This window comes from Pseudorca crassidens, chromosome 16, assembly GCF_039906515.1.
Source record: "Pseudorca crassidens isolate mPseCra1 chromosome 16, mPseCra1.hap1, whole genome shotgun sequence".
NCBI classification, from domain to species: domain Eukaryota; kingdom Metazoa; phylum Chordata; class Mammalia; order Artiodactyla; family Delphinidae; genus Pseudorca; species Pseudorca crassidens.
The window spans coordinates 24,543,976-24,559,168 of NC_090311.1; the positions used below are offsets into that span (position 1 = coordinate 24,543,976).

The following is a 15,193-nucleotide window of genomic DNA, read 5'->3' on the forward strand; positions in this document are numbered from 1 at the left end:
ATACCATGGAATTGTTGAATCAAACAAGATAAGAACGCTGAGTTGTATCATAAATGTGTGAAATTTGTGTACAAATGCTGTAGTGATTAGCAACTTTCATAGACTCACAAAGTGATCTCTCTTAGAGGTTATTAACATGCTATAAAATATTGAGTCTTTCGGATCCACATGTCCACTGTAGTGCAATTACATAACGTTAGAAAAGGGGCCCTCCTTCCTCAGAGTATGTTAGTCAATGACTGTATATATGGACAGGTGGACAGGGTAGCATTAATAAGCAAGTCTACACGATGTCAAAAGGTATCAAAACAGCAATTCCAGCAAAGTAAAGCACCAGATTTTTGTCTATGGATTTCAAGTTTTATGAATTTTTTTTAAATTCATTTTTAAAAAAATGTGCCATTCTTAGAAATGACTGGGAAAGCAACTAGTGATCCTACTGCAAATAAAGAGTAGCAATTATTCCTAGTTCTTGACAATGAAGAGGCTTCACTTAGCTGGGCACGTTATCCTCAGATCACTGCTAGAAGCAGAATCCCATTGGTTTAGGATCTGATAACAAAAATATTCCATCTTTCAAGGTGCCCCATGCATGTCATCAAAGGAGAGAATTATTGGCATAAGTATTTTTCCTTTAATTTCACCTTAGGGGCTAATACATTATTTTGCCTTCAGTAGTCGTTTCATTTCTGCTTTAACTTGGAGCATTCTCATAAAGAACGGTTTTGAGTCAAACATTTCTGGACTGCTTAAATGTTCCTCAGCCTCAGATCCTACCAGGTCCAAATTAGTTCATCTAAGGCCCCTTTCAATTAAAACAATAAGATGTTCTAATTCAGTAGTTATTAATCCAGACCCCATGGTTAGAAAAATTAATCCAGACCCCATGGTTAGACTTCAGAAAAATCCTGTAAACCTCTAAGACTGCATGCAAAACAAGACACAAGATGTGCAAATAAGTGTGCGTGCGTGTGTATGTGCACGCACACACACGCTTTCATCAGATTCTCAAAAGGTGCTGTGATGCAAAAACTGTTAAGATTTACTACTCGAATCAATGTATTTTCCTGATTAGTCACTCATTTTATGCCCAGTATTCTAACATGACTAGAGTAGGGCTTATGGATTTTTCAGAATTGGTGATAAACATAAAGCCGCGCTGCTAAGCATGTAGGCAGACAATATGTATCCAAGTATAAAACGGGTTATCCAAACTTAATTTGCAAGCACTCTTTAATCAGGGCAGGGAGAATAGGAGACCTATCTTGAAATTTACATTGGACAGAAGTGAAAATCATGATTCTGCAGTCCTAAGCGTAGATATCAAATAGTACCAGTCCGTCCCCCACCCCTCTCACTCCATACAAGTAGGGAAATACAATCTCACTTCTTTGCCACTCACATGTGTAAATGGTTTCTAGCTCTGGGCAACTGGTTACTTGCAAGGCTAAATTACAGAGGTGAACATCTGAGCTCACTTTGGAAAGTATTTGCATAGTCATATGATTAATAATCAGCTTAGCAATGTTATAAGAATGGAAGTTATCAAACTGCTTCCGGGCATAAAGCAATCACTGTAGGTTTACACCTGCCTCTGAAGGACCAAGGCTAATCCACGTTATCCAACCAAAGGCTAGAACAGCATCAGCCAATTCATATTAATAGGGAATGAAGGAGGACATGCTAGGGAACAGATATGTCACTTGGTGTTTACTTTGAGCTCCAACGCCTTCTGCTGGTTTTCCTGGGATAGCTGCTCACAGATCAAACTATGCTGTTCATTTTCTTGCTGAAGTTTAGCATTTCTCATCTGAAACTGCTCCAGCTCCTTTGCAGCTCTCTCATTCAGTATCTGAAAGATGCAGAACGAGTTGGTTAACGCTTTTGAATCTGATTACAGTAGCTGCACATCCACGCAGGAGGCCATGCAGACCTCCTGGGACAAGCACGGCAACCACACTTTTTTTGTCTTCGCAGAAATTGTTCTTTCTCCCCAGTGAAAGCATGAAGGCACTCAAATATGATGAATGTTAAATGGCTGGGGGAAATGATGCCTTCTAATGAATAACACAGAGAACATATTTTTTTTTCTGGGCACCTTGGGAAGTCTTGTTCACAGGTGGTGGATAAATATTTTAATGCCTGTTTGCCATTTGGCAGGCTTAGCGTACACAACAATTGCTATAATCATTGCAAATGAGCTAGAGATCCAAACGAGCTTTATCGGCTGTGGGGCTCAGAAGCTATATCTTCAGAAGCAAATCCTGCATTAGCATGCCTACAACATTTTCATGAACAGAACCATTCACTAACACCAACACAAAACAATTCCCCTTCATCCAACTTAAGTCAAAACTGTGGAGTAGTAGTGGAATGATTTCTACCTCCCTGACTTCAGTGTCAGTTGGATTTTCCCCTTCCCAACTTGACTATTCAGAGAAGACAAGGTTTTATAAAAACAGAGGATTATATTTTGGGAAGTCATTTCTATTGGGAAAATATTAGGGAGATGGAGGGATATCAAAAAAAAGAGAGAAGATGGCTTAGAAGACACTTACTCCAATATATAACTTCCACTCAAGCAAAAGTTAAACACAGAAAGAATCTATCCAACTTCCCATCAATAGGGACTAAATAAAATTTTCCATGGGTCCTGGATGTTGCTAAACAAAGTACTATAGTTTTAACGTGATAACCAAAAACCTCTCAAATTTCAGGCTCAAAGAAAGCCACGTGTTTTTTTCATGGATGTTGCACACTGCATATTATCTATTTGATTTCTGGCTTTATATAAAATTAATAAAGCAATTGACAAATGTGTTCTACTATCTAATTTTTTAAGTAGAAAAATGATGTATGGCTTAAAAATACTTTGGAAACTTCCTAAGAGAACATGTTTTCAAGAAATGACTTTTTTCAATTAGATGAAATGGTTCTTCTTTAAGAAATTAGAAAAGACAGACTAGCATTTGTGTTACCTTAAACTGTTATTACAGAGGAAATGTTTTTTAAATATTTAAAACGCATAAAGACAGTGTGTGGTTTCCCAAACTTGAAAATTAAACCTGTTAAATATAAATCACGCTATATTCACAGGCTGGAATGCTTAGAGCAATGAGAGTGAATGGTCTTCTGAGCTCTGTCCAATAGAACTTCCTGCAATGAACTAAATGTTCTCTATGTGCACTGTCCAATACGGTATCTATTAGCCCCATGTAGCTATGGAGCACTTGAAATGGTGCTGGTGCAATTGAGGGACTGAATTTTTAATTTTATTTAATTTCAAATAATTTAAATGTAAATAGCTGTATGTGGCTAGTGGCTACCATATTGGATACTGTGGTTCTATAACTATGTGGCAACAACATAAGGGAATCTCAAAAACAGGATATGAGGAGAAAGATATTAGACACAAAAGAGTACATCCTATATAATTTAATTTCTGTAAAGTACAAAAGCAGGCAAAACTAACCTCTGCTTAGAATTCAGAAGAGCGCTGACCTCTGGGGAGAGAGTGACTGGGAAGGGGCACAAGGAGTCTCCCGGGGTGCTATTTCTCAGGCTGGGCGCGGGTAACCAAGACGTGTTCAAGGGGAGAAAATTCATCAAGCTGTATACTTGTGACATATACACTTCTCTATGTGTATGTTACACATCAATAAAAGGATAAAAAGAGATTAACCTGTTGGAGCATGGCAGGAGGGGGCTGGGGGTAGAGTATAGGTAGAGCATATCTACCTATAAGAGCCATTCAAAGACCAAACACAGTACAGTGCTACGTGCTGTGTTACCAACATCCACCAACATCTGCAGTGAAGGGAGTTTGCTGCTTTCCAAAGAAAATTCAAAAATCCCCGTTCTTGTCTGGCCAGGCCCCGTGGTGCAGCCCTGCCCAGCCTACCTTCTGTTCCTTCAGCTGCTGCTCCAGCTTCTGAAGCTCCTCCTTGCTCTTCTGCACGTACTGCTGCAGGGCCTTGATTTCTGTCTGCCTGGTGTCCATGTCCGTCTGAATCTGCTTGAGCTCTTTCTCTAGTTTTTCCTTCTTCCGAGTCTCCCGCAAAGCTTCGTTCTGATGTTGCTGGATTTCTTGTTGGAACTACAGGCACGGAAAGGACGATGGGGGTTGAGGTGCGGGAGATGAGCCCCTCAGGACGGGTCTCAACCAGCTGAACTTCTCCCGCTCTCAGATATTTTCAGGGCAATGACTCTGAAGTAGTATTTCTCCTGCAGGAGAGTCATCTTTGAACTTCAATGTTCAAACTTTTCAAGAATATTCTGTATTATTTTTCAGAGCCTTGGCACCAAACAGCCACCCTGAAGGTGGGAACAAATCCACAAAGAAAGGTATAAAATCCAGTTAAATACTGGAAGCCCAGAATTCTAGGGAAGTCAAACATGGAAAGAATTCATCTAACTCTCCATCTACAGAAACTAAATAAAATGTAGCCAGCTACCCTAAATAGGAAAGTGTATTTTCCATGAGTCCTGGATATTGCTAAACAAAGTACTACAGTTTTATCATGACAGCCAAATTCTATGAAAAGTCCTTCTCCTATCTCATGATCAAAGGAGTCTCCTGTTTTTCTCCTCAAGCCTGCGCTTGTATACCATCTATTTGACTTCTGGCTTTATAGAAAAGTATTCAGAAGGATTCAGCTAGATGACTTCCTTACACAGGAGAAAGGCCAGGGGAACTGCTTTCACCATCCCCAGATGCAGGGCGCCCTGGCTGTCACAGGGGACACCTTCTTGGGCCAGAAATGTAAGCAGTGCCCTATCTTGGTAACTTCTCAGACAGAGAATGACTCAGGTAAAACTGCTCTTGCAAAAACAAACCAGAGAAATAAGCAAAACAATGGATGCTTCATTTGGTGACCGGGCCGGGGGCAAGGGGGTGGTGGGGGGGAGGGAGGGTCATAAATCTGAGAAAGGAACAAGACCGGAAGGGAGCCTGGAGAAGGACAAAACCTCCTCCTAGAAGGTAATGGTCCTTGTCTTGCTCTCCGTGTCAGAGCAGACCTGACTGATGGTCTGCTCGGCCTCTTCCCTGGACCGCTCCATTTCTTGTTGCTGTTCAGTGGTCTGAGCTAAGGCCTCTCGTAATTTCACCACTTCTGAGAAGAGTTGGTCTCGCTCCTTTGTCACTTCTTCTTTGAACTTCAGCAAATCTCGGATACTAAAATAGAAGAACATGGGAGTCAGACGAAATGGCCATCTGCTCAGGGAGCCTTCTTATCATCCTCTGAGCTCGTTTTCATGGGAAAGACTTATGGTCAAGGATCAACACTATTCAGGTGTGAAAGAGAAAGATCTTTATGCCCTGATGTGGGAGCTGTTTCTGAGGGTTTTTTGTTGTTTTTTTTTGCGGTACGCAGGCCTCTCACTGTTGTGGCCTCTCCTGTTGCGGAGCACAGGCTCCGGACGCGCAGGCTCAGCGGCCACGGTTCACGGGCCCAGCCGCTCCGCGGCATGTGGGATCTTCCCGGACCGGGGCACGAACCCGCGTCCCCTGCATCAGCAGGCGGACTCCCAACCACTGCGCCACCAGGGAAGCCCTGTTTCTGAGTTTTTAACTGAAAAAGAGGATGTTCCAATAATAATATGCATAATATGACCCCTTTTCTTATTTTTAAGCAATTACAGTCTGTGTGTGTGTATGTGTGTGTGTGTGTGTGTGTGTGTGTGTGTGTGTGTGTGTGTGTGTGTGTGTGTACTATAGGCATTTTTATAGAAGTCCAGAAAAATAGGCATCAAATTGATAACTGGTTATCTCTGAGGAGTGAAATTTAGGGTGGAAGAGTTGGGGGGGCTGATTTCTACTCCTTGCTTTCCACACCCCTGTAGTATTCATTCTGAAAGTAGAAAAACTATGTCTGATAAGACCTGTGCAGCAGAATTCATCTAGAGCAAGGCAGCTACTTTAGAGCTGAGAAAGCAGAGAACTTGCATTTGAGACACTTGCAGCTGACAGACATCAAATGACTGTTGGAAACACAGTAATTCGATAATATGTATCGACCAACACTTTTGATGTAATTGTTTAATTAATAACCTTCAAAACCGCAAACTCTTCTCCATAAACAAGACCTTAAATTCTAAGGTTACTGTAAAGACAGACAGCTACACCTAAGCGCACTGCTGAAGATAAAATTCTGAGTTGGATTGTTTCATCAGTTCTCCTCCTCATGTTCTGATTTTCATTAAAACTCCTCCTAACCAAATCAGTTCCCTCATGATGCTCTTCAACAGTTGTTCTTCAATAGTTGCTCTGATTGTGCATGACTTCTTTTAATAAGAAAATAGAGTCCATTATTATGAACACCACATCTACTGTTTATTTTACCTATTCAACATTTGATAAACGTATCTAGAAAGTACAAGAAATCTAGACAGCAGGTAGATTTAGTTAAGGATGCCTAAGGAAGTGTATGCTCATTCCTGGCTCATTAATTTATGCAAGGTTTTGCATGCCCTACAGAGTGCTAGATTCCTGGAGGAAAGGTAAAGATAGATGTCTTCCCTCAAGGAGTTTACAGCTTAATGGGCAGAGAAGCTCAAATAATTTCAGTACCATGTGATCAGTGCCATACTTGAGGGAGATGTTGGGTCCTATGGAAACAGGGAACACAATGACTCTTCTGCCTGGTCACTGGGTCTGAGGCTTGGGAGGAGTTTGGAACAGAGATGCTGACGGTGATAAAGTTAAGATGGTGTTTAAGATAGGTCTTGAAGGATGAATAGTTGTTTACTGGGTGGAGAGGGAAGAAAAAGGATCCCTGGCATAGAAAACAGTATGTCCAAAGACATGGAGGCATGAGCAAGCATGGTGCTGCTGGGCGTGAGTCTAGCAAGGCTGACTGGGGCAGATCTACAAAGGGCTCTGCAAGACACGTTCAAGACTTTGGGCTTTATCCTTAGGAAACGGGTAGCTGTCGAAGGTGTATATGCTGGAGATGGAAGCATGTAGCTACATGTTTTAGAAGAATAAGTCTGGTATGGAAGATGGTAAAGAGGGGAGATGTCTCCTCAAAGGCAGGGAGAACAGTTAGGAGTCTACTGCCAAATCCAGCAGAGAACAGGGGAGCCGCTGCTGATAGGAGGAGGGGAAGAATGAAGTGATGTTTAGAAGACTGAGTCAACAAGACGAAACGTTAAGGGATGAAGGAGTAACAAGTGTGAAGAGCAACTGTTTTCTGGCCTAGAATCTGAGGTGGTAGGAAGGACAGTGATATGGCTAATCATGGGGCAGGGGGTGTATGGGAGGGGCTGGGAATCTGGGTAGAAAGTCAGCCATTCCACACAAGTTTGAGAGAAATAAAGTTAAAATCTTTACTCATTTTAAAACTGTAGCACTGATTTTATAGAGCCAGAAGTTTGATATAACCATGAATTAGAAGCTCTTGGGCATGGAGAAAGGGAGTATTAAAAAGAAAAAAATGGCAATAGATAGAAAGCTGTCTCTGGGAACCCAACAAAGTAGAGTCTTGTATTCACAAAGAACATTCAGGATGGTACCGGCAAGTCCCAGGCTGTCTGTTGAAGAAGGAGGCCTCTGCAAAAGCAAGTTCAACATGAATCAAGACGGCTATGACCTACTTGCTATCCTGGTCCATGGAGAGTCCAGACCCTTGCTCGACTAGTTTGCTTAGGTTCACTATTTCCTCTTTCAGGGCAAGAATCGTCTCCTTTGCCTTCTGCTCTTTGTCATAGGCTGAGTCCACCATCTTCCAAGCCTTTTCAATTTCCTAGGTGGGTCATGGGATATCAGTGAGAAAAACCAAACTAGGTTCCAGATGCAAGCTAAATTGAATAAATAGAATAATAAAACAACTACATTATAGAAGCTATTTATGGGGAAAGAAGATTACATGTTATACACTATGTATTAAATGTATATTGATTTACTGCATTGTTCAACATGAGTTAGTCAATACTGAAAAGCAGTTTTAAAGGGGATACTGGCAAAGGATATTTTCTCTTGTGTAGGTAAATGTGGCCACAGGGCTGCTACATACTACAGAGGCTGCTATAACTAATGGTATTATTTCTAGTAAAGATGTTAAGATAGGTTTACAAAATTGAAAATGAAAGCTTATGTGCTTTCCAAGTCCAGATATTTTATAGGAAAAAAAAAAAAGCTTTATCACATAAGGAATGGTCTTGGATCCAAGTCCTAAATTTGAAGCTCTTGACAGGTTCCATATTAAAAATATATTTTGCCCTCAGGCCCCAAGTGAGCTCCTGGATGGCAAGGTGAACTTTAGAGCCATCCATAGAAATGAGGTCTTGGCTGTCACCTAATTGTATACAACAGCCTTGATAATTCCCATTTCCAGAAACCCAAGCCCAGGCCTTCTCATCAAATGCTTATAGGGGAAAAACAAAACTATTCTGAATACAAAGTGGAATATTAACAGAAATACTTAAAAGTGAATTACAGCCATTCGAGTACACGGACAAAGGACAGTAAATGTTGCAACAGCCTTGAGTTTTGCCCTCCCACTTAATTTTCTTGCAAATTTTCATCAAGTGCAATGTGAGTCCTTTTATACAGGTAAGAATCTATATGCTTAAGGTGAAAATATTATTTTATGTTGACAAGGAATAAAATGAGTGGAAGAAATTATTTAATTAAATAAATTCATGCTATTACATTAGAGAGAGAGAGAGATGATTCTTGGGTAACTGCAGCACATAATTTAGTGATTCAAAACAAAATGTCAGTTTAAGGGGTATGTTTTTCTGTAGCAACCATATGTACCATTTTTGGCAAAACAAATGAAGGATATTTAAATGAAATATGATTATATGAAATCTTGTCCAAAGCAAATTCACCAATTATATTTTAATCTATTCATGACTTCCATTTCCAGTTTTTTAATTTACAATAAAAAGTGGGGTCTTTTCTCATCATAACATGATTTAAAGCCTTCTTATATTGGTATTTTGCAAGGAGAAGAAGAAAATAACAATAGAGAGAAAAAGACACTAAAATAGTGGTTCCTAAGAAAACAGGTAAGTTACATTTTGCACTAGTCTTGGAACTTCATTAGAATTGGGGTATGTTTAATTGCATGATATCAAGGGAATTATCTAAAAAAAACTGCGAATTATTTCTCAGCACTAGGGTTTCAATTATAAATTAAAATATCTTAACCTCTTAACACCCTGCAATCTACAAGGAACATTTGTGTTTTACCTTCAAAATAATGCAACACACTTGAGGATGAAAAAATAAAGTGTAAATAAAAGCCATACTTCCTCAATATCCCTCCCAGACTGAATCCCTGTTCTCGCATTATGAGGAAATGGGACGATCAAGGCAGAAGCAAAGGGGCGATAAGAGGAAAGATCATGAAAACTACCATCTGGAAATTCTCAAGGTAACCTCTCCTAAAACACTGGAAAACGTAGAAACATGAAAAGATCTTTTACAAGCTATCATCATAAGATATTTAATTACTTATCTTGGGTCAAACAAGACATACTGATATTCCTAATACTATACTTACTTATGGCCAATTGTTTTTGTGAACACAGTATTTCTTAGAAACCAAGCCAGTAAGGTTCTACCTTATTTTCTGCATTGTGAAATTCACTCAAGCTAATTAAGTTCTTTGAAAATTAACATTATTCCCTAGGCTTAATGAATATATAAATCATGTAAATTTTTACTTAATAACTCTTTTACTACCAGCCTAGAGCTGCCAGTATAATGAAAGGATGATGTTTTAAGTACAGGATGCATTTATGAAAGCTCGCCATTGGTTCCATTTCTAGAAGATCACTGACCTTCTTCAGGGATGTGATGGTGATCTGATCATCCTGAGAGAGCTTCAGGGCAGTGGCGACCTTCGCGGAATTAACCACGATCTCCGCATTCAGCTCTCTGCACTTGGCCATCAAACGCTTTTCATTGTCATAAGACTTTTTCATGACAGCATGAAGCTTCTCATATTCAACCCTAAATCTCTCCAAACTTTTGTCCCCTGTAAGTTCGCTGAGAACCTCCTGAAAATCCCTTTCTATTTCTTCATACGCAGTTTCCTCCAGCACTAGTTTTTCACTCTTTTCCTGTTCAAAAGGGCAAAGACGGGAATGAAGATTGAAATATTTACCCCATCACTATTCAGGAATGACTTATTATTCGTGAATAAAAGACCTCCATACAAGCAAAGATTGAAATATTTACCCCATCACTATTCAGGACTGACTTATTATTCGTGAATAAAAGACCTTCGTACAAGCAAAATAAAAGCCACTGACAAGCAGACGATTTAAAGCTATATGATGGGAAGGCTCCTTGTTCATCCCGATACCTGTATATATGTATACGTAGCACTGGGACAGTAATATTTTCTACCACATAGTGTTAAGGATTAGATTAAATGGGATAATTCATGTTAAACACTTAGCCAAGTGCCCGGCAAACAGCAGGTACTCAATAAATTTCGAGAGCTATTATGATTATTCCAAGCCTGCTTCTTACTGCCCCCAGGACTGCAGATGGAAGCCACGGTATGTTGAGGTCAGACATAATATAGATACCATGAAACCACACTTACAGTGGAACCCATCCAGAACATGGAATATTCTCTTTAAAAATATCCCATCATTTTTACCCCTTAAAAAATTAGCCTAGGTCATCTCCACAGGAATTTTGAAATGTCCCCTGGGCAATGGTCATGGGCCTTCACATTTGCTTTCCATGATTAGCTGGGCAGCAAATTATTTAAAATGTAAGCCCAAACATACAGATGTAATTCAAGCAAGTCTGACTATGACTTAGATGATAACCCAGGACTATATGGTTATATATGAATTCTTATTTCCCTAGTGTTATGGTTGAACTGTGTCACCTAGAAAGATATGTTGAAGTCCTAACCCCCAGTAACTGTGAATGTGACCTTATTTGGAAATAGAGTCACTACATATACAATTAGTTAAGTTAAGGTCATACTGGAGTAGGGTGGGTCCTAATACCATGTGACTGGTGTCTTTATAAAAAGGGGGAAAATTTGTAACTATGTGGTGTGATGGATGTTAACTAAACTTATTGTGGTAATCACTTCGAAATGTACACATATATGTAACTCTCCTGGCGGTCCAGTGGTTAAGACTCCAAGCTCCCAATGCAGGGGGCACAGGTTCAATCCCTGGTCAGGGAATTAAGATCCCACATGCTGCGCAGCCAAAAAAAAAGAAAAAGAGAAAGAGAAATGTATACATATATCAAATCATTACGTCGTACACCTAAAACTAATACAATGTTACATGTCAATTATAACTCAATTAAGAAAGGGTGTAAAAAAAAAAAAGGGTGTGGCATTTGGATACAGACACACCCTACCCCCCACACGAGAACTCCATGTGACCAGTGAAGGGAGACATTAGGCTGGTATAGCTGCAAGCCAAGGAAAGCTAAGGGTTGCGGGCTACCACCAAAAGCTAGGAAGAAGCAAGGAAACATTTTACTCAGTCTCAGAGCATGGCTCTGTGGACACCTTGATTTCAGACTTCGTGGCCTCCAGAACTATGAAATAATAAATTTCTGCTGTTAAGCCATCCAGTTTGTGGCACTATGTTACAGATGCCCTACTTCAAACTACATACATCACAATAATAATTTAAAAATGAATGAGTATGGTTAATATATTTACTCAGAAAATATTGATTGAACATCTGCTGTATGTAAGTTAGAATGATGGAGGCTGGAGGAGATATCAAAGTAAGGACTACACGGCCTTCCTATAGGAAATATATACATGAAGAGCTGATGCGGTATGTGGGCAGAAAATGGAAGTATAGAATTTGATACCTGCCATAAAATGGATTCAGAGTTCTACAAGAACCTATAGGAAGACGGAATTACTCCCAGCAGCAAGAATTAAAGCAAATTTCATAAAGGAAGTGGCATTTAAGAAGGCACAAAAGGGAGACTGGAGTTTTCACAGGTAGATGTAAAGAGAAAGGGCATTCCTGTCCCATGGCAAAACTTCATCAAAGGCTCAGGGACAAGCAGGTATCTAGGATTTGAGATTGATTAAGAAGCTCAAGTTAGCTTAAAGTACAAGAAATATGACAGGGAGAAGGAAGGAGACTAGACAGGGAGTTAGGGACAGACTGGAGGCCTCGAATGGCATTCTAGGGAATACAGAGAGAATTATTCTGGAAGCCACAGGTAATCACTTAGCCTTTTGAGCAAAGAACTGATAAGGTTTGAAAGGTCTTATTTTTGTTTGCAACATTATGCTTTGATATTCTACACTAAAAAGGACTTTAACATAAAAACTCTATTGCTAACACTGTTGGTGGGAATGTAAATTGATACAGCCACTATGGGGAACAGTATGGAGGTTTCTTAAAAAAACTAAAAATAGAGCTACCATATGATCCAGCAATTCCACTCCTGGGCATATATCTGAAGAAAACCAGAATTTGAAAAGATACATGCACCCCAGTGTTCACTGCAGCACCAATTACAACAGCCAGGACATGCTTCCACAACCTAAATGTCCATGAACAGAGGAATGGATAAACAAGATGTGGTACATATATACAATGGAATACTACTCAGCCATAAAAAAGAATGAAATAATGGCATTTGCAACAACATGGAGGTACCTGGAGATTATCATATTGAGTTAAGTCAGACAGAGAAAGACAAATAGCATATGATAGCACTTACATGTGGAATCTAAAAAAATGGTACAAATGAACCTATTTACAAAACAGAAATAGAGTCACAGATGTAGAAAACAAACTTATGGTTACCAGGGGGGTAAAGAGGGTGAGGAGGGATAAATTGGGAGGTTGGGATTGACATATACACACTACTATATATAAAATAGAGAACTAATAAGGACCTACTGTAGAGCACAGGAAACTCTACTCAATGCTCTGTAGTGACCTATAATGGAAAAGAAACTAAAAAGAGTGGATCTGTGTATATGTATAACGACTCACTTTGCTGTACACCCAAAACTAACACAACATTGTAAATCAACTATACTCCAATAAAAATTAATTAAAACAAAAACAAAAAGCAAACAAAACCTCTACTGCTAATCAAAGAAATTAACTGAGACAATCTCTAATCCCAATAATAAAGTAAAATTCAAACTCACCCTGAAGATTTTGGGTAAGTAGTCTAGTTTACCTTCTGCTTTGTCAAGCCTGCCTTGCCCAACATGGAGAAAGTCTACATATTCTTGCTTTTCAAAAACACTTGTACTGGGGCTTCCCTGGTGGCACTGAGCTTAAGAATCTGCCTGCCAATGCAGGGGACACAGGTTCAATCCCTGGTCCGGGAAGATCCCACATGCCGCAGAGCAACTGAGCCCGTGTACCACAACTACTGAGCCTGCGCTCTAGAGCCCAAGAGCCACAACTACTGAGCCCACGTGCTGCAGCTACTGAAGCCTATGTGGCTAGAGCCCATGCTCTGCAACAAGAGAAGCCATGGCAATAAGAAGCCCGTGGACCGCAAGGAAGAGTAGCTCGCGCTCGCCACAACTAGAGAAAGCCCGCGTGCAGCAACGAAGACCCAATGCAGCCAAAATAAATAAATACAATAAATTTATTAAAAAAATAAAACACTTGTACTCTTGATTACACTTCTAAATATGATATGCAAACAAAACAGAGTCCACATCTTAAAACAGATGTGGAGTCACAAGCATATCTATATAACATTTTGTATAACAGCATTAGTACTAACGTTAAACTCAACACAGGTTTTCTTCCTGACTAAAAAGCAGATTATCGCAAAGATCACGATACAGCGATTCCACAAAGGAGGAAAAATATTAAGGAATGGTGCTACTGCTCTGTACTTTCCCCTTGTTGATGCTAAACATAAACACACACAAACATTTATCACAGCAATGTTCTAGGTTCCATCCCTGTAAACGGTATTAATGTCAACACTTGATCACTAGCCTAATGATTTGTTCACAGGAAAGGTTTTCCCTGTACACTTGGCACTTAGCACAGGAATGGAAAAATATCAAAGAAAGAAAAGTTTGAAAGAAACTTTTATGAACAGAAGAGATTTGTTTATGTTGCCATTTTAAAATATACTGCTATTAAAAGCAAAGCAAAAATAATCTCTTAGCTGTGACCAATAACCAGTTGGTATCTACACTGTTACAGCATATAATGCTATCTAATTCAGAAGCATGATTTCAACATGAATTGATCAGAAAGGAACTGTGATGCTCCTTCATACGATACCTATCTACTGAGTGTTTACGATTAGCCAGGCAATGTTCTAGGTGCTGGGAGTACCAATTAGTGAAGGGAAGGAAAAGGAAAAAGGAAAAGAGAGCTGCAGTGAAAAATGAGACCAAAGTGGAAACGCCAACTTATGAAAGCAGAAGTGAGGAAAACTTGGCTGAGGTCAATTGAAAATAAAAATAAAAGAAATGAAGGAATGACAGGAGATTGTGAAAGGGAAGAGAGACTGGGAAATAACTAGTTTATAGTATTTGTATCTGGGGCTTACATAGGGTAAATGAAGAAGAATGAAATACACAAAGATGACTAGTGGGGGAGAAAAGGAGAAAATACTCAAAAGGAAACAACGGAAAAATTCAAGGAGAACTAGAAGGAACAGGAGGAGGAAATGGGAAGAAAAGAGACATGAATGAGTGTGGGCACCGTAAATAAGAAGTGTGGCTGCAGGATGGACGCAAGAGAGAGATGCCAGTGATGGAGCCTGGGGAGGGAGGAAGATGGAGAGTATGAGAGGGACTGTATGATAAGGAGAGAGTGGTTGACCACAGGAAGATGGAGTTTGCAAGGGGGGGACTAGATGTGGAGGAGATGGAATGATGAGGGGATGTGAATGGTGTACAGGAGACCAGAGAAGGAACTGGAACAGGGGTGGGGGCATGATGGTGGTGAGAGAAGCTGGCACCAGGGCTGGCTTCATGGGTGTGTGAACTATTCAGTTGCACGGGGCTCCTTGCTCAGAAGTGCCCTAGCCTTGGTTTAATGCTCTGCTGAAATTCTTAATAATTTTTTTAACAAGAGGCTCTGCATTTTCATCTTTCCTTGAGCCCCACAAACTGTGTAGCTGATCCTGGCTGGGACTGACCATGTGAAAGATAATATGGGGAAGGACTCTGATGGGGTGATGAAGGATTTGCATTAGGGCCATAATGGAGGAGGACCGTGACTGGCAAGTGAT

At 40.0% G+C, this 15,193-nt stretch overlaps 1 protein-coding gene across 1 annotated transcript in view; it reads right to left on the minus strand.

Annotated features, from left to right (window-relative positions):
• The window catches only part of CFAP58 (cilia and flagella associated protein 58), a 114,993-nt gene that overhangs the window by 98,913 nt on the left and 887 nt on the right, over nucleotides 1–15,193 (minus strand). The window contains exons 2-6 of the mRNA XM_067709473.1: nucleotides 9,793–10,074; nucleotides 7,597–7,745; nucleotides 5,020–5,176; nucleotides 3,902–4,096; nucleotides 1,715–1,852 (exon numbers count right to left, since the gene is read on the minus strand). Coding sequence (XP_067565574.1) covers nucleotides 1,715–1,852; nucleotides 3,902–4,096; nucleotides 5,020–5,176; nucleotides 7,597–7,745; nucleotides 9,793–10,074 — 921 coding nt within the window. The remainder of the gene's footprint in view (nucleotides 1–1,714; nucleotides 1,853–3,901; nucleotides 4,097–5,019; nucleotides 5,177–7,596; nucleotides 7,746–9,792; nucleotides 10,075–15,193) is intronic.